This window comes from Lycorma delicatula, chromosome 1 (genome assembly GCF_047948215.1).
Source record: "Lycorma delicatula isolate Av1 chromosome 1, ASM4794821v1, whole genome shotgun sequence".
Taxonomy (NCBI): Eukaryota; Metazoa; Arthropoda; class Insecta; order Hemiptera; family Fulgoridae; genus Lycorma; species Lycorma delicatula.
Window position 1 is genome coordinate 150127069 of NC_134455.1, and position 24927 is coordinate 150151995.

The following is a 24927-nucleotide window of genomic DNA, read 5'->3' on the forward strand; positions in this document are numbered from 1 at the left end:
ATATATGTGTATCTTGATACGCTAAAGCCATATTATTAGCTGAACTACTAGCGGTTCTGTAGCGTAGACATTTAAGAATAGGATTTGTATCGAATATCCAATAACGTTCGTGGATCGATCACGGAGATAAGATGAAAGATTAACTACCGACGCACATTTTGTTAACGTACAAAACGGAAATAGTGTAGGTTAGTATGTTTAATATACAGATAAATACATAAGTTATTTGTGTATTACATACACTTTAGGAACTATTAAACAATTTTTCAAGCATTATCTAAAGCCAATTATTAAATAAATAATTTGTAATTTTACTAAGAAATTTCTTTATACTTTAAGTATATGAATTTAAAATAACGATAATCTATTAGCCTATCAGATTACTTTTAAACATCTTCTTTTTTTTTAATAAGTTTTTAACTTATCTGTACTGATGAAAATTATCCTACGTGCTACATTCCATCGGAAAAATTTATGTATTAAATAAAATTTCTAGGTAACTGCTGTAATAAAAGATATTAATACTTAAGTTTTATTTGTAATATTTATGATCAGATATGTTTAGCTTTTCATGGGGGGACAAAAAATAAATTGCTAACATCGTTTCAATACCGCAAAAAATGTGAGCATCATTTAAACAGATAATCAGTAACGAAGACCTGACTGCGGGTGTGTCTCATACGACAGCAACCGATTGCTGCTAGAAATTAAAAAAAAAATCCTGTATTCATACATAGAAGATATTCCGAGGTAAGCTATCGTCAAAATCTTGTGATAAATAAATTATATATAAAATCGGTGTTTCACTGCCGGCAAAAAATATTGTATTTCTTGAATACAGAATATCAACTTAACATCGCACAAACCGGTATAATAAAATATAATCTACCGTAGAAGTAGTTTAATTTAATTATTAATAACGTTAAAAACTTCATAGTTTTGGAAGACTTACTTTCTAACAGCAGATTAAATTCAGGAAAAAACTTCAACAACTAAAATGAAAGAGAATACTGATTTTGAGTTCGGGTTTTTGTTTTTCATGGATTTTTTCTTAATTAATTAAAATTATGTAAATAAATAATCGCTTCAAAAATTTTCAACGAAGTAACCTTCGATATTAGTTATGAATTACTTCATGTGTCGGTTTTTATCGCTAATATCCTATGTTGCGTAACCGTAGATTCTCTTTAATGAAAAATTTGGAAAAAGTGTAGAGCAAGTAACGATCTAATCAGAGAAATTTTTTTCAAAATTGTGGTCATTAACGCTTTGAAAAAAAGGTAAAATTTAACATTATTAAAATAAATAAATTCTTTTAAGATAAAAATTTCACTTTGGCCTAATTATGTTTATAACTGGAACGACTAATAAACAGAAAGAATGAGAAGTACTGATTCCATTTGTGATAGAAAGGGAGAGAGTGATTGACAGAGAGCCCAAAAGGAACAGTAATTATTTTATTGTATTTATTTTAAAGCTAAATTAAGGACACAGTATGATTTCTCATTTACTTACTACAAAAAAAAAAAAATAGCTTTATAATATAATAAAAATGAAAACAAAATTATTTAGAAATAGACAAACGTTTAAATAGACCTGCATTACCAAAGGAAAAAGACAAATCTACAAAATTAGTACAGCTAGAATAAATATGTTATACTTCAATGTAAAAATAAAACTACAAAGAAATTTTTAAATAATTGATTTAATCATTCACAAATTCATTCCGGTCCCTAAAAAAAAAAATCAGTAAAGAAGTTCATAGAGCATTTAAATTCCCTTTTTTTTTTTTTTAATTTATTGTTATTTTAATGGAATTTCAAAATATAAAATAGAGGTCGATTTCCAAAGAGGATAAAAGGTATCACTTAAAGTCTTAATTTACTGAAGGATAAACAAAGGCAGTATTAACATAAAATATGTCTACGGGTTGGACCCAGATCAACAATACGATGTTTCGGTAGAAGGATGACAAGATTTGCTTGAGTAAAGGAAAATAATTATCGTATTACTACTGATGATTATTATTAAATCAATTTAGTGAACATTATTTGTTAAATTTCATAGCAGAATATTACAAACGCTCTAATTAATTTTGATATTATTTTTGTTCACCTAATATTTTTTGCAATATAACCTAACATTAATGTTTATTTTCTGAAAACAGAATTAGTTGTGCAATTCAAGATAATTGTCAATTTTCATCTAATATTTAATATAGAAGGCAAACAACTTGCGGAATTTAGGCTTGAAAACCTTGAAAATGTTAAAGTTTACGAAATTTCATGAATTTTATGATCTTAAATATTAACAATATTTTTGTGCTTCTCACAAAAAGCGTAACTGAATATAAAACAAAACGTTACCTTATTTTTATTTATTTTCTGAATAATTGACCCAATAATATTTAATCTTGAGACTATCCAGCACTCTTGATTACGAATTTTGCTAACTGGTATTAGCGGGCCAAATTTAAAATGAATACCATCAATGATGAGAAATCTTTCTGCAATATCTGAAAATGTTTTTAATGAACTTTTCATACAAATACTTCTTAGTTCCTTTTAATATTTTTAGTTTCAAATTGTATTTTACAAGACATCGGTGTAAGTTACTCCAATAATACGAATGTGTACAAAAAATTAAATTCCATAAATCATTCTAATCTTTTTTTAAGAAGATTTCCATTAGAATTTTTGAAAAAAATTATTAAGTAGTAGCTTAACAAATCATGAAGTAAATTATCACAAAGTAAAAAGAAAAAACTTATTTATTCGTACTGGCAACAAAAAGCTACCAACCGATATTTTTTTATTATGAGTAAATTTTGTAACATACTAATGAACAACTCATTAAAGAAGTCATAATATTGCACAGGATAATAACGTATAGTTTAAAATGATTACAAAGACGTAAACTTTTATTTCCCAGAAGTATTACAAATAATCTCTACCGATGGGGAAAATATTTAAAGTTAAATGACGAAGGGCTTAGAAACGTTTATTAGCAGAGTTTTATAATTCTCTACAATGTTAAATTAGGTACATAAAATATCCTTTTATTGGCTTAACATCAGCATTAATATTTTGTTTAATCATTCAACAACGAATGTATAAAACGTGTTGTGAGTAAAAAGAAAAATATGATTATTACTGATAGAGAAAAATTCTTTTGTGATTGAAAAATATTACAAAAAATCAGGATGTTCAGAATACGTATCTTGAATTCAATTTAAAATCGGTTTGCTTTTAGGTAGATTTCATAAGAAAGCTACCTATTGTAATTGGTACGATGATTCGACTTCCGGAAAATTTCGATATATCTTCGCGTTTAACATCCCCCTGACCCCAAAGCCACCGTCAGCTCAGAAGTTTATTTATATATACGAGGTGCGACAATAAAGTAATGAGACTGATGTGAAAAAAAATGTTGCTTACCGTTTTAGTCATGTTTACTGTTGTCTCTTTCAAAGTAGTTCGCCTCTGATTGCACACATTTATTCCAGCGCTTCTGCCATTGATAGTAACATTTCTGAAACTCATCTTCTGTAATATACTCCAAGACCCTCGTCACAGCTTTTTGGACATCTTGTGTTGTTTGAAAATGGTGTCCCTTGACCGCCATTTTGGCTCTTGGAAATAGAAAAAAGTCGCACGGAGCGATATCTGGTGAATAAGGTGGCTGTGGTAATACTGAAATTTGTTTTGAGGTTAAAAATTGCTGTACTGACAGAGCAGTATGGGATAGCGCATTATCGTGATGCAGAATCCAAGTATCAGCAATGTTGGCACGGACACGAAGAACTCGTTTACGAAGTCTTTCTAAAATTTCTTTGTAGAAATATCGGTTAACTGTTTGTCCAGGAGGCACCCACTGTTTATGAACAATTCCCTTGGAATCGAAGAAGCACACAATCATGCATTTCACTTTTGACTTTGACATGCGAGCTTTTTTTGGTCCGGGTGATCCCTTTGAGCACCATTGCGAACTTTGGCGTTTTGTCTCTGGATCGTATTGAAAAACCAACCTTCATCACCAGTGATAACACGGCTCAACATATCTGGATTGATTTCCGTTTGCTCTAACAGATCGGCTGCCGCATTTTTCCGTGTTTCTCACTGTTGTTGTGTGAGATTTTTGGGGACTATTTTTGCACAAATCTTTCTCATACCAAGATCTTCAGTTAATATTAGACGAACCGTTTCTCGATTGATGTTGAGTTCTTCTGCAATCATTTTCACGGATAATCTTCGATCAGATCGTACGATTTCACGCACCCTGGTCAAGTTACTTCATTTACACTCATACATATCATCCTCATTCATCCTCTGAAGAATTATCTAAACGGTAGTTACCGGAGGCTAAACAGGAAGAAAGAAGGGTTTGGTCAAGTTGACATCTGTCCGTGAGGTTGATGGTCGTCCACTGCGGTCTTCATCTTCAACATTCGTTCTGCCTTCACTAAAAATTTTATGCCACCGAAAAACTTGAGCTCTTGATATAACCTCCTCTCCGAAAGCCTTCTGAAGCTTTCCATAAGTTGTCGTCGCGTTTTCACCCAATTTAACGCAAACAGAAATGGTATACCGTTGCGCAATATTTTGCGGTTTCATTTCTGTGACGAGAGACACAAACACGTGTCACTTATTAGAGCACAACTCACGACTGAGCAGTTGCATCAATGTCCCGCTTGGACTAGAAGTAGCTTATAGACCAAGGTCAAAGATGGTGTGCCTACGCAAGCTGCAGGGTTGCCACATCTTGCAAAGAAAAATCAGTCTCATTTTATTGTCGCACCTCGTATATATATTTCACTGTCTTGTAGACACGATAACTACCATAATTTTGCGCCAATCACTTTCAAATTGTTCCTTAAAAATAGCTCGTTCCGAAATCTCGGTCGAGTTCGTTAAAGGCTAAAATCGGACTATGGAGGTGGAAATGGGGGAGCTTTTTCGAAAAAACAAAATTTCGCTATAGCTTTCTTATTAAGTAAAATATCGAATTCATTTTAAGTTCCTACTTTTTTTCTGGCCTAAAACTTATCTAAGTAAAGTTTCTTGATATCATCAACAATTAGCCCAGAGGGTAGAAAAAATTGGGTTTTGAAGACAAAAAAAACCATACCTCCCTTAATAGGCACAGTATCGAATCGGTTTAAAATGGTCGTTAGTTCTCAAAACATTACCTAAAACTTTTGTCTGAAATAATTTTTTATATCACCAACCCTTACGACAAGGGATGACCAAAATGTTGCTGGAATTGTAAGAAGATGGGACTTGTATGTTAAACGTGTGAACATTTTTCACATGCAACCGTTGTCGTATTGAGTAAATTTGAATTTTTTCTTAATTTTAAGGGGGAAATCTTTTTTATCCCCTACTTAGCACCGATTAAATCTACCTCTGTCTTCCGGCGTGCCGAAAGGGATTTTTAATGACAAAATCTGAAAATGCATGAGGAATTTTCTTCAACATCTAAAGATTAAATAAATATTATTAAACATAAGATTAAACATCAATAGGGGTCATGGAATGTCAATGACAGTATATTTTATTTATAATTATAGATGCAGTTACGAATAAGGAAAACATTAATCTCTTTCTCTAGTTCTCATGAAACCGATTACCAGTTCCAAGGAGGAAAACTGATTGATTGGTAATTACCGTCAAAAATCATAAACTTGAAGTTGTATCTTCTGGTCAACTTCCTTATTTGCTAGGATCAAATATAAGATTCTCTAGTAAATATTATACTGTCGACATTCCGTCGCTATTCTCTGGCAGCTGTTTAGAGGGTAAAATTTCTTTAATATATATATATATATATAAAACTGTAAGATTTTATGAAATAGTAATTCGAACATAAAAAAAATAAATATAATGATTCATAATTTGTTAACTAACACAAACACACACATTTACATTACAAAAAACTAGCATTGCCTTTTAGTTCACCAATATAAAAGAAAATATATGGCGTATTTAAGTGTTTCAATTAAAGATATGTAACGTAATCTTAAATTATAGGGATCCATTTAAATTCCATCTTGATGAAAGAAGTTTATGTTCAAGAACCATCACATAATTAGGAAAAGCAAATTCCGATCATGTGTAGGTCATCTGTAGAGAAGCCCACAAATATGTTAATTTAAACTGTCTGATCAAAACATGTAAGTTTCAACATTATATATGTTTTGGAACGGAAGAGAATTGGTGTTCTACCCCACTTCGCTATATTCCCCGATCAAAATTTACAATCAGATAGAAAACATGTTATATACCTCATTTTATATTAGTATTGTATAATCTTATATAAATTTCTCTGTCCCACATTAATTTGGTTATACATTTGTGTATTTTTATTTACACACAACTACTTTTTCTCTGAACACATGCAAGCAACATGCTCAAGGTAAGGTGCTTATGTTTGCCAAAAATATATATATAAATGACTATTACTTGGCCGTTGACCTACAAGAGTAAACGACACTAAGACGATAACTGACCGGTCCAATAAGGAAAACGGGAAGTTTTATTCTTAACCTGCCCTGAAGCCTCGATGTTTCTTAGACAGCTGAATTAAAATAAAAATAAAATATCAAAATGAGCTACAATTTGCAGTTAAAATTCCCAGAACGGGTTAGAAAAATGAGAGAGGGAGATGAGTCACAGAAATCAGCCTATCAGTCTTCAGTGGTCTGAAGGCCGGGAATCCCCGCCAGGTAGGGTGTATAGGAGGAACATGGTGTTATCTCTGCTAGTACAGTGTGTGTCTTTGTTAACTCAACGCTGTCTTCATTTCCCGCTCGAGCTTCGCCTGTGTAAATTTACTGTAAGTAAAATATATAATTATATATATATATATATATATATATAGTTTTATTCACATGTAATTTTTTTGTCATTGCAAAAATGAAATATTATGAAAAAATTTAGCTGATCATAAATTTTAGCTTTATTAAATTTTTTACTGATCTAATTTACTGGTAACATAAATCATTACGTATGGTTTATGTTGAATGAAAGATTTTTTTAATTAATCTTTAAAATAATAATTTCTTATAAATAATCTTGTCTGTGTAGATAATTTCATATTAATGTATTTTTTTTATGGTTTCATATATTTTATGAATATAAAATTTATTTATTATTTTTATTTTTTATATGATAAAAAACGATCTTATTGCCCATATTCGTGGTAGAATGGTAGCGCCTCGACCTTTCATCCACAAGTCTCGGGTTCGAATCCCCAGATTAGGCATGGCATTTTTCATATGTTCAAATTTCCATTTTCATATTCTCATGTACAAGCTTCTTTGTAAACTTACGTGGTGATTTAATTCATCAGTCAAAAAAAAAGTAATCGAATTCGATATAAATCTGAAACACACTTTTTACTTAAATCTTGTCCGCCGATCATCATATTTTTGTGTGGTTAGTGTCCTAAAGTTGTATAGTAAATATTATGAAAACAAACTGTAAGAAACGTTTTGATATTTCATGAATTGCAAGATCCAAGAATCCTGTAGCGTTGGAAAAGGTTATAAATCATAAAGGGTGCGCTTTTCTTTTTATTTATTTATTTTTATTACTGGCTGGCTGCAAAAAAAATAATTTCATTGGTAGAATTTTTTATTGTAGTTTTTTCTTTTATAACAGTTTGGATCAACTTTAACAAAATTACAAGTGAACAGTTAGTTGACTGACCGTTGATGGAAGGAATAGTTTTACATATTATAACGACCTCCCAACATTACAGAAGCGGGTTGTTTACTTCAACAATCAGCCGTTATATAAATGGAAGTAACTAATCAGCGAAGCATTTAATTTTAAAAATGATTACTTAATTTTTATTAAATTATTATTTAATTTTAAAAGAGCATTTCATTTTTATAATACGTGTATATCTATAAATACAATTTTTTTAGATAACCTTATTTTTATACTTTTTGTAAAAAAAAAAATTAAAACAAACGTAACCATTAAGGGTAATAACTTATCTCATGAATTTATTTCGGATGAGTTACAGCAAAATTAATTGATGATTTAAATATCATACTAAATGAAATTTTTTATTAAATATCATTCAATTTACATCTACAATGTTTAGTGGGAATGGAAATACATAAAATTTTACCTTTAAATTCGTGAATCGAAACGTCGATGAATCGAATCTTGTCTGCAGCTGGCATAATGTCCACATACTTTAAAAGAATATTCATGAAAATTAAAGGTAGATGACAAAAGCTAAATCTTGCAGGAAATCTAACCCAAATTTAAAAGCCTCTTTGGTAATCTGAAATCCAACTGACCGACTATTTTTTTTTTTATAAAAAGCGCTAAAAAATTACTTCTGAAATACTTCCATTGTAATACTAGTCAAAGTTCTACCAGCATTTTAGCACCCTATTTCATGCAACCCACATCGATCAAATACTTATAAAGAAATTGTAAAAGTATATTTCCAGTTACAAAATAATAATAGGCCCCTACCTTATATAGATTCTTCCGCAATTTATTTTTTTATCTTTTTCTTTTTCTTTATTTTTATAAACCCCAATGAAAAAAAAATATATATATATATAAATAATAAAGTTCAATAAATAGAAAATTAAAACTTTAATTGCAGAATGGCTAAGTCATTTGATAAATGGGAAATTTTTGTACAGAATTATTTATTTTAGACCTTGAGATGACTTTGTAAATAAGGTCCGGCCATAGATTACACTGATGGGGGATTGGAAGATTGTCAAAAGTATGACGTTTTGCGATATAATGAACTACGTCACAATCGGTTTGGAAAATTTGTATAATAATGGAGAGGTTTATGTAAAATTTACCATCCGATATTAAACAATTTTATTTTTTCACTAGGCCTGTTTCTCACTGTTGTTTCTGAATCGTGGGTATTACAAAGCATTAGCTAAGGAAATTTTTAAATGTAAAGTAGATCTAAAAGAGATCTGCTGACTTGTTTTCATATAAATTAAAGGGTTATGGGTTATTCAGACTCAGAAATCTCTTTTTACGAAGTACAATAAATGCTACTCCTGATCAACTATTCAGTCAAGAGAGTGAGATTACGCCTGGTCGAGACACAACATTGGGTTTAAAGACTTTTTATTTATTTTTTTGTTATTACTTCTTTGAGATGATTAATTCACCGCATAATCTTTAAGCTTCTTCGTAGGAATATGAAATGGACATTTTTCAGCGTATGAAAATGTCCTATCTGACCGGTATTTGAATCCGGTCATAAAATTCTAAGGAGATATCTCGGCCAGTAATATAAATTGGGTTCTGAATTTTTCACTCCGATCGAAGTTTCCGAACCGTATAAAACCGTTCTTAATTACAAAAAATGAAAAACGTTTACACACTATGAAAAAATGTGTAGCTTGTCAAAAGTTTTATTTAAATAATTATTTACTCTGTATGTTGCATACGGAACAATCAGTAACAATAATTATTCCAGTACCAACAAGAATTAAAATCTTTAAACGAATAGCAACAATAAAGAAATAAACATTTTAGGACAGGGTATCAGAAGTGTGGCGTGGTTTATAGATAGAAGGTCCTTTGTCTGTGTAGATTTGTGATAAAGATAAAAAACTAAGAAAAATTGCAAAACATAATTTATGAAATGGCTTTGTAAATTATGTCTCGCGTGCTATTTTAATTACATCATTCTTATTCAAAGGCCTCTTGATTCCTTCGAAATGCGATATTAGGATTTGAAAATCAGATAGTTGATAAAATATGAAATGAAGAGGTGTTACGACGAATAGAAGAGAGAAATTCCACACCGCTCTTTATAAGAATCTAATAAATATGCCGAAAATTCGGTCAATATTCTAATAAAAAGGCCGAACTAAGTCGGTAGTTTTCATCTTACGACGTTCAGGTTTAGTTCTCTATAATAGAGAGATGTGTAGAACATAAAAACTGTAAAGGAAGACAAAAACTGGAATTTATGAAACAAATAACCGATGACGTAGCTATAGTAATTATGTCGAGTTTAAAATATTCGCATAAAACAGAAAGAAATGGGAAAAAGCACCAAATCAATCGAATGACTTATGGCCTCAAACGATAAATATCAATTTATGAGTTATTCTCCTACAAATATTACTTTTTTTATTCATGGCCGGTGTTAAGAAGGAAGCATGTCATTACTATTACTATAACTGACATAGATAATACCCCAAATCTCAATTGTTTTTAAGTTAAATTTTTTACGAACGAGATAATGGTAATTAAATGACTGAAATTATTTTAGCAGCAGTATCTGTGTTTTATTACACACACTATGACTCAAATATTACATACTTCAACACTAAATGTACTCGTATGAATAGCTGTCTATAAAAACGTAAAAAAAAGAAAAAGGTAGTAGTAATAATAATATATTCAGGCACAAGAATGTATTACGTATTACGAATCTTAAAAAAAAATATTTTTCATTAAAGGTGAATAAATAAGTACTCATACATACTTTGCGACTGAACATAATATATGCAAAGCTTCATAATAAGTAAAAATAATGGACAAAGTTAAATATTTCTTGTATGTTACGAATCTTAATACAAACTTTTCGGTATAAAAAAATGTATGTGTGTGTATATATAAATTCTTAACATCGTAATAGATAAATAATAACCAATTTTTTTTCCATTCTGATAAAGTACGTTGAAAAAATGTAAAATACCTAATGGATTGTTTCGTAAGCTTATTTTACTAAAGATTATCATTCAAAAATGTTTCAAAACTAATATTTTATATTATCCCTTTTCATCATAGGAAAACTTATACTACTTAATTTTAGATTTTTGGTATTACTCCTTTTTTTAATATCCTACCTGACAAATGCGTCAACATGTCGAAAAGGCTTTCGCGAAACGTATTCAGTAATTTATTACTTTTTTTTTAAAGATAATACTACCTCACAATGGCTTTAAATAGATTTATTGCATCATCAGCGAGTCTTTTCTTCTCTCAGGAGACCATTTCGCAGACATTAATTGAATTTCAAGAAACAAAATTACTAATTTTAACGATGATTAAAAAAGAATATCGATTTGCATAGGTTTGAACCTAGCTCTTGCAACATTAAAGAACTAATAACAACTTACTGGCGTTTATGTAATCGATAACCAGTAGCTCATAGCTATATTGTAAGTAAGTATACTTAACGTAATACAGTGATCGGTTTCAAAAGTGGTCGAATATTTTAAGTAAAATATATGTTAAAATTATTATACGAATACTTCATGATTTTATAAATAAATTATGAAAGAACTTTAGATGTTGTAATATAGGAATTGCCACATCTACATGATGATAAATATAGAAATAAATAACTTCAATTACTTATTATGTAAACAGTAGCTATTGTTAAATTCTTTTTACTTCCTCTGCTATATTTGTATAGCTTTTGTACACTTCTAAGAAACAGCTGGAAAAGTTTTGCAAATGACCCCAAATGATGTTTTGGAAAAATGACCCCCCCCCCTAACAAGTTTTTGGCATTTTTCAATACTTGAGGTTCTTAAATACAAGAATACTAAGTTTGAAGTTAAGAATTCTACATGTGTATGTGCTTGCATCTACATGACTTAACTTTGTCACAAAATTCAGTATATTAGTTTGTACGTTAAGGTGTTCTATCGAATTGTTTTTTAAAATAAATCTGGAATTCAAGATATATTGACGGGTACTACATTTACGAGATTAACATATTAAAAATTGGATTTTTGGTCATTTTTTAGCTGTCATAAAGTAACAACGAAAGTAATAAATAAAAAATTAAAGTGTTTTTCAAAACCCCGTGGAACAGGTTTCTTTTATATTGTCTCGAATATTTTAAATAAATTATTTGTTCTAAATCACGATGGAAAAAGAATGCGATGTTTATGAACTGAGTAAGACTAATTAATTTTTTTTAATTGTACAAAAAACATGTCATTTGACAATATTTTACTAAAGAATTTTAACTACATTTTGATATCATGCAGAGTACGTTATTAAAGAAGTGAATTTATGCGGATTTTTATAACAAATCAGTTGGAGATTTTTATTTATTGTTTTACTTTATTGTTTTCTAACCGGATAAGGGGTTAAATTTTACTCTATATTTAATCAGCAATATCATTTTCAGTTATTATTATATGTAAACTTTTATTTACGTAAGCATTTTTACGTTATCAACGCTCCGACCTATTAAATTCTTATAGTCACTTAATTATTTTAGGTTGTTTTTTAATTTATCCATATTATTTCGATTTTCACAATTTTTCCTTAATAATATGACACGATTAACATTTAAATTTACTTTCTGTTATTACTATTATTATTATATTTTCCATTAGTTTCCTTATTCTGTTAATTCCACCTTAGCGCATGAATGTATACATTCATTTTGTAACCTTATGCCGTGTGAAAAAACGTGCTGTTTATATTACACTAAAAATAATTCCTTCGAAAAAAAAATTGCTGATGTACACTAACATCACTGTATTGTCCTAATTACATTAATTAGTAGAGCGAGATGTGTATATATATATATATATATATATATATATATATATATATATATATATATATATGCGTGTTAGTTTAATTTCACTGGATAAAATTTAGTTTTGTTCCTAAAACACCATCGATATTTAAGACGTGATATTTTTCTTTTATCATAAAGAAAAACACCACAAGACAGTCAATTTTGAAGCATAATCTTCACAACGAAATTTTTCGTTTTTTTCTACGATAGTTTTATAAGAGATCATACCCTTAAAAGCATCAAAACAATGAAGACAAACCTTTTGAGAAACTTTGAGTATTTTGGAACAAAAGCCATGCTATTATTAGTTTTAATAATATTCGTGTTTATTTGTTTTTTTATTAAGATTTTTGTATATTTTTATTTATTTATTTAATAGACCTTTCCTTATCCATAATGGTTTTCTCATAGTCTTCCCTTTGTATTTGATTTTTTTTCTTGTAAACATAATACCGTTTTAACGGTTGTTAAAAAACGTGTTTAAATTCAGGAAACTTAATTTCTTTTTAAATATTCATTTAAAAAACACTCGCGCAGTTCTGCGCAAGCCGGTCGACTTTTCCTTTCCGACGTCCTTTTTGTTTCGCAGTCAGAAACCTACTGATATTCAAAGTAAAATGCACAACATGCGTTCGATTAACGAGTGGATCCTACACACAAGCATCAGGTTTGAACTCATTCACTACAGTGACATATACCCTTACAGTGAGTAAGGGTATATGAAGAATAGACCGATACAAATTCATAACTCAAACTGAGATTATGTTGTCTGTTTTCAACCTTGAATTGAACGTAACTGAAGAACGACTCAACCAGTCTTCATAAAATTTTCATATGCAACTACAGATACACTACTACCATATCTAAATTTTAATGAAATTGATGTAGTAGTTTTGAAGTTGTTTGAGCCGCAAAATTTTACCCATAGGCCTATAAATATATATATATAAAGAAACCCCAATTTAAGTGAATGGTATTTTTGCAATCCTGATACTTCAATACGTAAAGCAAATTCATTTTCATCCCCCGATCTCATATTACGACCGAAGTAACACTGTATAGTTTTCTTCGAAAATTCGGTAACAAATCTGTTTTTTAATGAGTTAACAAAGTGTCAGAGAAAAGAACGATTCAAATCATTGTTTTGAAAATTGCGAAATAAATTATAATATTAATAAAAATAATGTTAATAACTTAACTAAATTTTGTAATAAATTGCATTTTTATGTGTATATTTGTAAATAAGATAATGTGTATTTATAATTAAGATATTGGAGATCTAATTGATCCTCAATATCAAAGATGTAAAATAGTCTGTTTTAATTCAGAAATCATCGACTTGAAAATAAAGTAAATATTTGTATCGTAAACTAGGTTGATCTACTCAGAAAAAAAAAATTATAATTCTAAAGAATTTTATAATCGTTTCAGTCGAATTGTTTAATCACTTGCACGGGTCAGCGAAAAAAAATTTTAAATAATAAACTTCCAAATACTATTTGCATAAATTATATTCCTCGTGTTTATTAAATGATGAATGCGATATTTACAAATAATAATAATAACATTACAACATATTAATCAATATATAATTGGATTAACTTTTTAAGGAAAAAAAAATCATCTCCAAAGATTTTTGTCAAGAATGTGAACCGGATTGAAGGAATGTTTACGTCTGTCTAGCCGATGTAAACAAGACGGGAATTCACGATAGTACACTACTCGGTTGAGCGAATTATGTAAAAGCATGCATTCCAGGCCAGAGACTATAGCTATCCGGTAATGTTACACCGGTTCCCTTTGCGGTGAAAGTATTCAGGGATATTTACTTCATATGGATGATTGCCAATCACTAAAAAACAAAACATTTTGTTCTCAATACTTTATTAAACATTTTTCGACATGTTTTCGTACAAATGATGTACGTATCCATACAGAACGAACATGGAATAATAATATAAGTGTATAAACCTACACTGTTTGTTTTGTACGGTCATGGTAAAAATATTGCTGTTTTATATCTAGTATGCACTAAATAACGTGTTTAGTATTAATTCAATTTAAATATCCAGTTATAATGAAAAAAAGCGCTAAAAAGTAATAAAACCAGTTTTGTCATAAATGTAACGTATTGCTTAAAAATAACCATTTAATTTCTTCAGGAATTCATGCAGTAAGTGAAAAATACTCAAGGTTAAAATCTTTCTAGTGACCTAATAATTTTACCATTGTTATTCCTCATAACATATATATTTAAAATGTATTTTAAATACATTTTAATATCACTGATTTTTTTATAATAAAATATAATCATCAAATCGTGCAAGGAATTTAGATTATCACTCATTTAAATTTTTATACATGTTTACATACATATACATATTCGGTTAAAAAGTATCTAATTTACAATTAATTTTATATTCTACTGTAAAATTTCGTACATTTTGGTTTGAAACGGTTAAATGTGAACTTACAACATATTAGCCAATTGTTTATAGGCTGATCGTCACAAACGCTTCTATCAGCTGTTATACAAAGACTAGGCGGTAGTAATAAAGATATACTATTATATCTTTAGATTAAAAAAAAATATATAATACTAATTTCTTTCTTCCTTGAAAGCAAACACACTTCGATACTGTTCGATAGGTAAACCGGATAGAAATAATCGTTAATTATACGAATGAAGTTCTTAATAGTGCAACGTATTTTTCTTTTATTACAATTTAGAGGAATTTTTATATCCGCGACTCAGATTGGAGATTGCAGTCGCATCTAATTTTTTTTTCATTAATTGGAATTTTTTGTATTTTTTTTTTTTAATCTCAGATTGATAATTAAAATCATGAACTACAAAAAAAAACCGTAAATGGTCACTATATTTACTGGCTGTTATTATTTAGAATAATTATATTATTTTATCATATGAACCCAGCTCACTACCGCTTTCTCCTGGAACTTGATATAATTCAATAAATGTAGGTCGGTAGGCAGCTAACTACCCCTTTGTTTACTTTTGTTTGCGAGATGAATAATTATTTTTATGAATAAAAGATATGTTATGGCATTTGAAATAATGATTTATTTAAGTTAAAATTTTTTCTTGTGTACTGAAATACCACAAAACTTACCTCGAATTTTTATTATTTATCGATTTGATTCGTATGATATTCTGGAAAGCTCCAGAAATATAGAACCGCTTTCTTGACCGAGATCCGTGGGCAGCTGCGTCATTTACGCTCATAACAAATGTAGCTCATTACGTCCATGGCTCTTCTTGTCAGAAAATTCTGTTAATTAGAAATCGATATCAGGAAAATTTTAGTCGATAATTAATGTCGAGAGAATATTAATGCTATGTTCCTGTTTGATTCTCGATAAGAATCTGGCAGGCACATTTTACCTAATATTTCATCTCTCATTTTTTTCATTAAAATAATATATTTTAAGCACGTACGAGGCTGTAATTCTAAAAGCAAAAATAAACGATTAATTAATTAATTACTAGTAAATCTGAAAATTACTTTGATAAAGAGAAAATAATTGCCGTTTTGCTACGTATTATGTAATAACATACTAGATATGTTACTTAAAAAAAAAAAAATAAAAACACAAAAGAACCTAAAGGAATTAACAAAAAAATGTATCACGAATAAATAAAAATCACCATAATTTTTTTAATAATCATTCAAAGAATAAATCAAAATCATATTTTGAATAATTCTTTGACGAAATTTACCCCAATATTCCAACTTAATCTGCTCGTTTTAATTAATTTAAAAAAATTAAAGGACCAAAAATTTATAAAAAAAGCAAAATATAGTTAAATCAATCAAAAAGGCATTAAGTTAGCAACTTAAATCTGCCAAAGAACAAAAAATCAGAGTAATAAAAAATAAACAGAAATAAAAACAACACAAATGTATTTGTTTATAAACATTAAAAATCATAATAATTATAATAAAATTATTTTTTATAACAGAAATAAATTAAGAAGAAAATTAAAAATCAGATAAAGAAAAAATAATTTGAAAATGAAAAGATTATTTTTAACATATATTTTTCGACTATATTTTCGTTTCTATTTTCTTTTTGTACTTTTTTTAACAGCTTTACTTTAAACTCGTTGCTTGTAATTAAAGCTTATTTTGTTTTGTACTTTTGCTCGATAACTTAATGCTTTTTTTGATGATTTAACTATGTTTTACTTTTTTTTAGTTCTTTCATCCTGTAATTTTATGTTTTTAAAAAACCTTTGATCTTTATTTTTAAATTTGGCTTTAATTTTATAATGGCATGTAAATTTTTGTCAATTGTTTTGTTCTTAATGATTAATTTAAATTATTTTTTATAATTAATATTTTTCTTCTGGTACTTTTTTATTTTGGTTTTTGGGTTTTGTATTATAAGATATAGTTAATTGACTCTGGTTGGGTTGAATATTTTATTTCTTGTGGTTTGTTGAGATTTTTAAATTGGTTGGGTTTTATTTCTGATAGGTGTACTCTAAATGTTTTTTAGAATTTTTTTTTTGAGTAGCTTAAGTAATAAAAACTTAATATTTAAAGGCCAGAAAGTACATTAAGCTTTTTGTAATTAAAGCTTAATATTGATTTAAAATCAATCAATTTTGGTTGAATGTTAGGTTTTTCATTTTTTTAATCTGAGTATAGAAATATAATATTTATTAACATTTTTGTCTTGTCGTTTATTCTTAAGTAGTGATAGTAACCTTTAGTTTTTGTTTTTTCTTATTGACAGATTGAAAGAATGACGGCCTACGATTCAGTAAATCGTAGGCCATCGTGAAATTTTCTTCCGACGTATCATAAGTCTACAGATTGAAAATGTTTTAGAAAACATAAAAATTGTTCAACATCAAATAAAATTATTATAGTAAATTGTAGAATCATGGAAATTAATAGTTTCAACCCGTTCTGAAAGACTTCTGTTAAATTGAACTATACTTGTTTTCAATTTTATCGTTAAACTTCGCGGTAGTTAATTCAAGCGATCAATTTGTTTTACTTCTGCGACATTATTCGAAATTAATTGTTCATTTACTTACCAAGTATCAATGAGATCATATAACGCAGATGTTCTCATCAAAAACGGGTAAATCTCTAGCAATAAATTTCGATACGTGTTGGCCCGGAGGACCGACTAATCAGTACTTTATAATCCAGTTTATTCATATATTAACGTAGATTACACCCAAATCGTATAAAGCGTAAGAGCGTAGCAGATCGTATTATGCGGGTTGATCGGGCTGTGTTTGCGAAGTAAAAGCATGCACCAAACCTAATAAATAGTGATAACTGTATAGGAATTTTCCTAACTTCTCTCCTCCTACGTAGCAGAATATTCGATTCAAAAATCGTTTTAGGGTTACAAGACTTGCAATGAGAAGTGAAAATCAAAAACGCTTCTAAAATTTAAAATTTGTTGAGTTCGCCAACCCAAGATGAAAAAAAATCAAGATTCAATAAGCAATTTATTTATTATTCTTTAATTTCTTTACTGTTTTAAAACATTACCCCTTTTTCTTTTTCCTGTTTAGATAGTAACTACCGTTCAGATAGATAGTACTTCAGAGGATGAATGACGATGATATATTTTGTATGAGTGTAAATGATGAAGTGTAGTCTTGTACAGTCTCAGTTCGACCATTCCTGAGATGTGTGGTTAATTGAAACCCAACCACCAAAGAACACCGGTATCCACGATCTAGTATTCAAATCCGTGTAAAAATAACTGACATTAGTAGGACTTGAACGCTGGAACTGTTGATTTCCAAATCAGCTGTTTTGGGAAGACGCGTTCACCATTAGACCAACCCAGTCGGTTGCAACATTAACCTAATAGTTGCTAGTTCAACCGGTTCTAGTTCAAAATTCTATTTTCAGACTGCTAGCTGTCTTAGAAGCAAAATCCTAAAGAAGGTTTATTGATTTAAGAATTGAATCAATTTGTTAACAGTGTGTAAAATTTTGTAATTATCTGATCGTTTGTATTTAAAATCTGTCACATTAAAAAAAAATCAATGAATAACATTAAGGTCTCATTTTTTATTCAGATACAAAATAATAGATGAATTGATTGTTCTCAAAGTAAAAAAAAAAAAAAATAGGATCAATTTGATGATTTATGTTTTATGTTTTTTTCTAATTTCAAATATTGTTTTGTAATTTCTTTTAAAAATCATCTGATTTAAAATTTCACGTTTCAAAAAATACAACGCAGAAAAATATGTATAATCGGAATAAAGTATAAATCACTTTTAAAATACCTCAGTTGCTCAGTGAATATTATCATAAGTAGAATTGTATTAGAGCCGCTAGAAAACCGTAAAGTCGTACTTCCTAAGCCGGTACGATATACTACTCTGTTGATCGCTTTACAGCCAGGCCATGAAAATAACTTTGACAAAATGATTTCGTTGACCGAGTTAATAACATTTATTTTTTAACCTCTATTAATATCATATGAAGTGAATTCAAGCGATGTAAAAAAAATTGTGCATCAGTTATTTAAAATTTAATTCCCGGTCTGGCTTGGCACTTTCATTCACCACGAAATCCATTTCTCATCATCAATAAAAAGGATAGAGGTAGCCAGCCTCTAAAAGAAGTAATCGTAGGCGGCAGCTTTGCATCCGTTATGATCGATTTTCTTTTCTAACCGGAGAAAAAAAATGAGCACGGGTGAATCAAAGATCATAACTTTAGCTACTTTATTAAATAAATAATTACGAAATATTACTCTAAGGTAATGTAATCAGATACCAACACGCGTAGATACCACTCTAATTTACAGCGTCAGATTATTTCTTTTACCCCAGCACTTCTGATCAACTCAAGGCCACAACCGGTTAATGAACATAACTATATCAATTTTATATCCTCTACGCTACATTAATTGTTACTTAACCAATGAAAGAGAACAAAAGTTCCCATAACTTATTACTTAACTCTCGAATACCTCTCCATTTTTTAAATGAACGAGTAACCGCATCGAAATGTAATTACAATTTTTTTTTTTTAAATGTCAAGACTCTTTGTTTTGTACTAATTTATTTACCTTCAGCTGCTGTTTGAAAGACAGAAAAAATCTTACTTAATGGTAATAAAATAATTCACTTTGCAGATGAAATCCATTTTTTAATTAATATTAGTAATGAACATTAGTTATGAATTATAAAGTCTAAAGTACTAAGTACTAAATACGAGTTAGAAATAATACAAAAAAAAAGTTAAAATCTTCACGTAGCAGTTGGTGCCACTTAAAACATTTTTAAATATTATGAAGATATTAAAAATAATAATAAATTATAATTTTGTTGAGCATATTGCCTAGTATGCGTTAATTAATAAAAGCCACCTTTGAACAGACTAAATAGCAAGGTTTACTGGTTTATATAATAACCATTTTGAATGCATGGATTCATCATTAGTTATAAATGCTGTATTATTAGGTAAATGCATCATTATGTATAAAATCTTATTCAATTATTACTTATGATGATGGTAATGTTTTATCTAACATCGTATTTTATAACTGATAATAAAGCTTTATAAATTGATTTGAGTCTTATTTTCTGCCTTTTCTAGCATCATCACTCTAACATCTGTAGTTGACGCATTTTGAGAATGGATGTACTCCTAAATCGCATGTTAACAACGGATGTTAAAGTGACAGTGCTAGGAAAGGCAGAAATAACACTCAAATCATTTTTGATAATCCTAACAGAAATATTAAATATTATAAAAAATCTGATATAAATTATTAAGTTTATATTAAATTATTTTGTTGTGTTCATAGATAGTTTTTATTAATTAATTGTAAAAAATATAACATTTTACAATATTTTATAATTAATAATAATAATTGTATTTATAGTTATTAATAATTGTAATAGCAATAATAATAAAAATATTAATGAAAACCTCAGCAGTGCTGTACTGATGCAAAACCTTTATTATTCATTCACTTCTATGAAATGTTATAAACTCAAAACTAAGACTAATTTATTATATGTTGATAGTATTATATATGAAAACTAATGAAAAGGAAAAAGTTCTCTAACTTATTACTTAATTCTTAAATACCGCTCAGTTGTTAAATTGAATAAGTATAGAACATACTGAAATGCAATTATTTTTTTTTAAATCTCAACTCTGTTGAAATACTTAACAGTACTTCTTGTTACATTTCCAGATCACAAGGCATGTGATTTTTAATCAAAATTCAGTTAGAATCATGATTGTAATGAGACAATATTATTTATGATCATGAGACATTGTCAAAGAGATTTAAATTTTTATTCATCCAATCTGACGTATGAACTTGCCACATGGAAAGCAAATAGATACTCTATGATTCATAGATAGTTGATGGCTGCATATTCTATCCAGCTCTTGTAATAAGTTAATTCACATGCTGTATCACTCTCTTTATGAATGAGTTGGATAAAAATTTGTTAGTAATCTGTATATTCTATTCTGTAAATTTGCAACGTTTTTCACACTTCCACCTCCATGAGTAATACCATAATTTTTTTCTGTTTATATTTATTGTGCTAACTTAAATAAGCTGCTCAAATGTTATTATCTCCTACTGCAATATTATTCTTATTTTATACTGAATTTCAGACATTTTACTTTTTTTCAGACATGAGCGATGGCGAAAGAGGATTATATTCTTCTGTTTTTCCTTTTTAGTCAACTTGTACCAAATTTACTTTGTAATAATGGTAAGTCCAATGGATGTTATTATGTATGTATTGATCATGTATATTATAACAAATATTAAACCACTAGATGCAGTTAAGAAGAAGTAAGAACACTAACAAACTGTGGTGCTTCTGAGAAATAATTAAAAAACACAGACATTTTAAAAACATTTGTATTTAAAATATCATCGAGATTGGTACTGCCATGATTTATAATCTCCTCTCTCTAGCATTGTAGTGGGATGACTTAATCTTTGCTAATACGTAATAAAAATAATTCAGCCAACATTAACAATTTATTATTTCCAAAAATCCTGTTATCTATCTTTCAAAAAAGATTCTTTTTTAAGTTTATTAAAATAACAAATTTATTTATCTTTTATTATTTTTATATGCTTTTATGACTGCCAGATTATTTTTTTGTATTAATTATAATGCGTTTATTTTTTATCATGTAGTTGAGAATTTTATACTGTAATTTTTATATTTTATTATTATTATGCTTTTACGGCCAACATGGGACCACTCTTTTCTGAGAAAAGCATGTTATTTTACTCTTCCGAGCTGCCCAGTATTTCTTCATCCGTTCAGATCTTGCTTTCTTTTCTTCATCCGTAAACACCCTCTTCGTTGTATTTTGTCGTTTGTCTGTCTTTTGTTTAAATCTAATCTAATTTTTATATTTATAATAGGAGTGAAAATTTCTTGTAAAATGATCTGGTGGTCTTACCAACACATATTTAGTTGAATTTATTATATTGTAAAATGCACATTTGCACTAAATATATATACTGTCTATATGTTGTGTACAGACCCGCACTACAGAACCAACCAACTTTTCTTTTAAATACTTTTTTCTATTGTCCTATTGTATACATTGCAATCATTCTAGTAGTGAATAATAAGCAACCCCTCCACAGTCCAGTGTGATGATGATATGTATGACTAGTAAATGAGGTGTAATCTTGAACAGACTCAGGCTGACCATTCCTGAGATATGTGGTTAATTGAACCCCAACCACCAAAGTACACTGGTATTCACTGTTTAGTATTCAAATCCATATAAAAGTAACTATATTTTACTAGGAATCGAACTGTTAAATAACTAATTTGCGATAATGAGTTAACCACTAGAACAGCCCAGTGGACTAAATATGACAATTTATCAAAAATGACAATTTTTTTTTATTGCCATCATAAAAAAATCTGCTCAGTGTGTCAAATAAAATTATGAAATGAAGGAAATGAAACCTGACTATATAAATTAAATTAGCTGGAAACAAACCTTTCTAGGAACTTAAGATAACATTAGTATTACTCATCAAATTTTAGAGCATAGACGAGAAGTAGCTCTAACTGGCGTGTTTGAAGTAGTTCTACCTGGAATGTTTGAAGTAGTTTTGATACTGCTAATAGTGCAATGGAAGGGATAATATACTATAATAATGTCATATTTAACAAAAAATCTAGTTGCCATTCCACCAATCTATCTCCTACCGTTCATGTTAACTGAGTTTTCTAAATTTTAATGGATAATATAAGAACACAATTATTTTCTCATCCTATTATTTCTCTAATACATAAATTTATCAGTATTTTTGAATTAGTTTTAGTGAGTTTTAATTAAGAAATATTTAGTTCTGTAATTGTCTATTTTTTATTCTCAAAATACTAAAATAAAAGTGTTTTATGTTTTTATCTCTTACAATGTAACAAAATCTGAAGGAGAATTTGTGAATCCTAATATTAAAATCGTATCACTTTTCCGATCCAGTTTGTGTGTTTTGTTTCTAATTAAAGCTGAACTTCCCAAATTTGTGTTAAATAGATGTTATTTACATCAATTTTCTCAAAATTAAATTCTCTACAAAGTTAACTAGAAATCTTTATTTGTTTAATGATAAATTAACAAAGTTCTTTTATTCCAAACTTAAAAAAATATATTTTCTAAGAAAACGTTTTCATGTTTTACCTCGTTTTTTTTAAAACCTAAGTGAGATGGCAGTCTGGGACCACTTTTATTCAATTTCTTAGATCATAAACCATAAAAAAGCACCAAATTTATCCCTCGATTTAAACCCCAAGAATTCTTGTACGGTTTAATTTCACAGAGGAAGCAGAAAACAGGGCTATGTGTTTCGCAAGCTGAAACTCGCTAACAAACTGTTTTGTGACCTATGTTTATACAAACTTCTTTTCTTATCATTGACAATAGAATATCTCTAGAGAGATTGCTACATAATTTGGAATCACTCTGTATACGTATATTTTTTTCATAATTAAATAAAATTGTATTTACATTATATTTTTTGTTTCATGACTTTTAGAAACTTAACATAACTTCTCTTTATTTATTGTAGATGATGCTGGACATGAACCAATCACTGAAGAATATTATGATTATAAAACAGAATTGCCTTTTACTACCACTACTGATAATATTCTGATACAAACATTGCAAAAGTTTAATTTATCTCGTGAAAATACAATAAAAAATAAATCAAGTAATGCATTAAAAAATTATAATGATAATATTTTATCTTCTCAGAATAAATATACTCAGAGTGAATCCTTTATTCCTCAAAGCAAATATAATTCAAGTAACAACAGATTTCTTCCAGAAGATAACCTTGAAAATATCACTATAGAATTTAATAATAAACATATAGCTGTAAACTCAAGAAACACAGAATATGAAGTCGATCAGAAAATCAATCAGCAGATAGATTATGGAAAAGATGAACATAACAAAACGCAATCTGAAAGTTTTGAAAATAGTAATACAACACAAGTAAAAAGTAAATCTAATCGTAAAGTTTATCATCCATGTTCAAGAGAATGTTCAGCAGATGAACAGTCGATGACATGTTATTATAAATTCAATGTAGAATGGTATTATGCAATGAGTAAAGCTTGCTTTAATTGTTCTAATAATGAATCAGATTGTTATCGTCCAGATTGTATATCTGCTAACGGAATAAAACGTCCAATAATTGTTGTAGATAGAAAACTCCCTGGACCCAGTATAGAGGCAAGTATTTCATAAAAATATAAAAAAGAAATATATTATTTACAGAAATATTTTATTATTCCATTTTAACAACCTTTTTTACCAGCATTTTACTTCTAATAAAAAATAATTTAATACAGTTGCTGATTAATTTCATACAGTTGCTCCTTTAATTCTAAAAACTTTTTCGTAACAGTAACAATACAAAATCTTATAAATAAATATATTTTTATAACTAAAACAACATTTACTTTCTTCAGTACCTTCATAATGGTGCTCTAAATTTGAAAGAACACTATTACAACCAAACAATATACCATAGCTTACCATTTTTAACTTCATAGAGCGTTGAGCATTACATTACCAAATAGTTCTTTATTTACCTACTTTAATCATTTGTACAAGTCACAGATCATCGTTTCCTTGACATATCCATCAATCTCTCCTAGAAGTAATTAATACCATCTTTTAACTAATTGCTTGACTTTTAAAAAATTTATGATTTTCATGTAACTCAGTTTACTCAGAATTGTTTTATCTGATATCAGGAAATGACTCAAGTCATATTACTTTCAACCTGTAAGTAAATATTCATGCCTGGAAAAAAATCTTGATTATAATAAAT

The 24927-nt window shown here is 28.6% G+C and overlaps 1 protein-coding gene across 2 annotated transcripts in view; it reads left to right on the forward strand.

The window, feature by feature from the left end:
- The first annotated feature begins 6683 nt into the window (after positions 1 to 6683).
- LOC142324090 (uncharacterized) overlaps positions 6684 to 24927 on the forward strand; it is a 44014-nt gene continuing 25770 nt past the window's right edge. The window contains exons 1-3 of one of the 2 annotated variants that reach the window (XM_075364737.1): positions 6684 to 6834; positions 21232 to 21313; positions 23653 to 24323. In XM_075364737.1, the coding sequence (XP_075220852.1) occupies positions 21241 to 21313; positions 23653 to 24323 (744 nt within the window). In that variant the 5' untranslated portion in view covers positions 6684 to 6834; positions 21232 to 21240. The remainder of the gene's footprint in view (positions 6835 to 21231; positions 21314 to 23652; positions 24324 to 24927) is intronic. The other variant, XM_075364729.1, reaches the window with a different exon arrangement.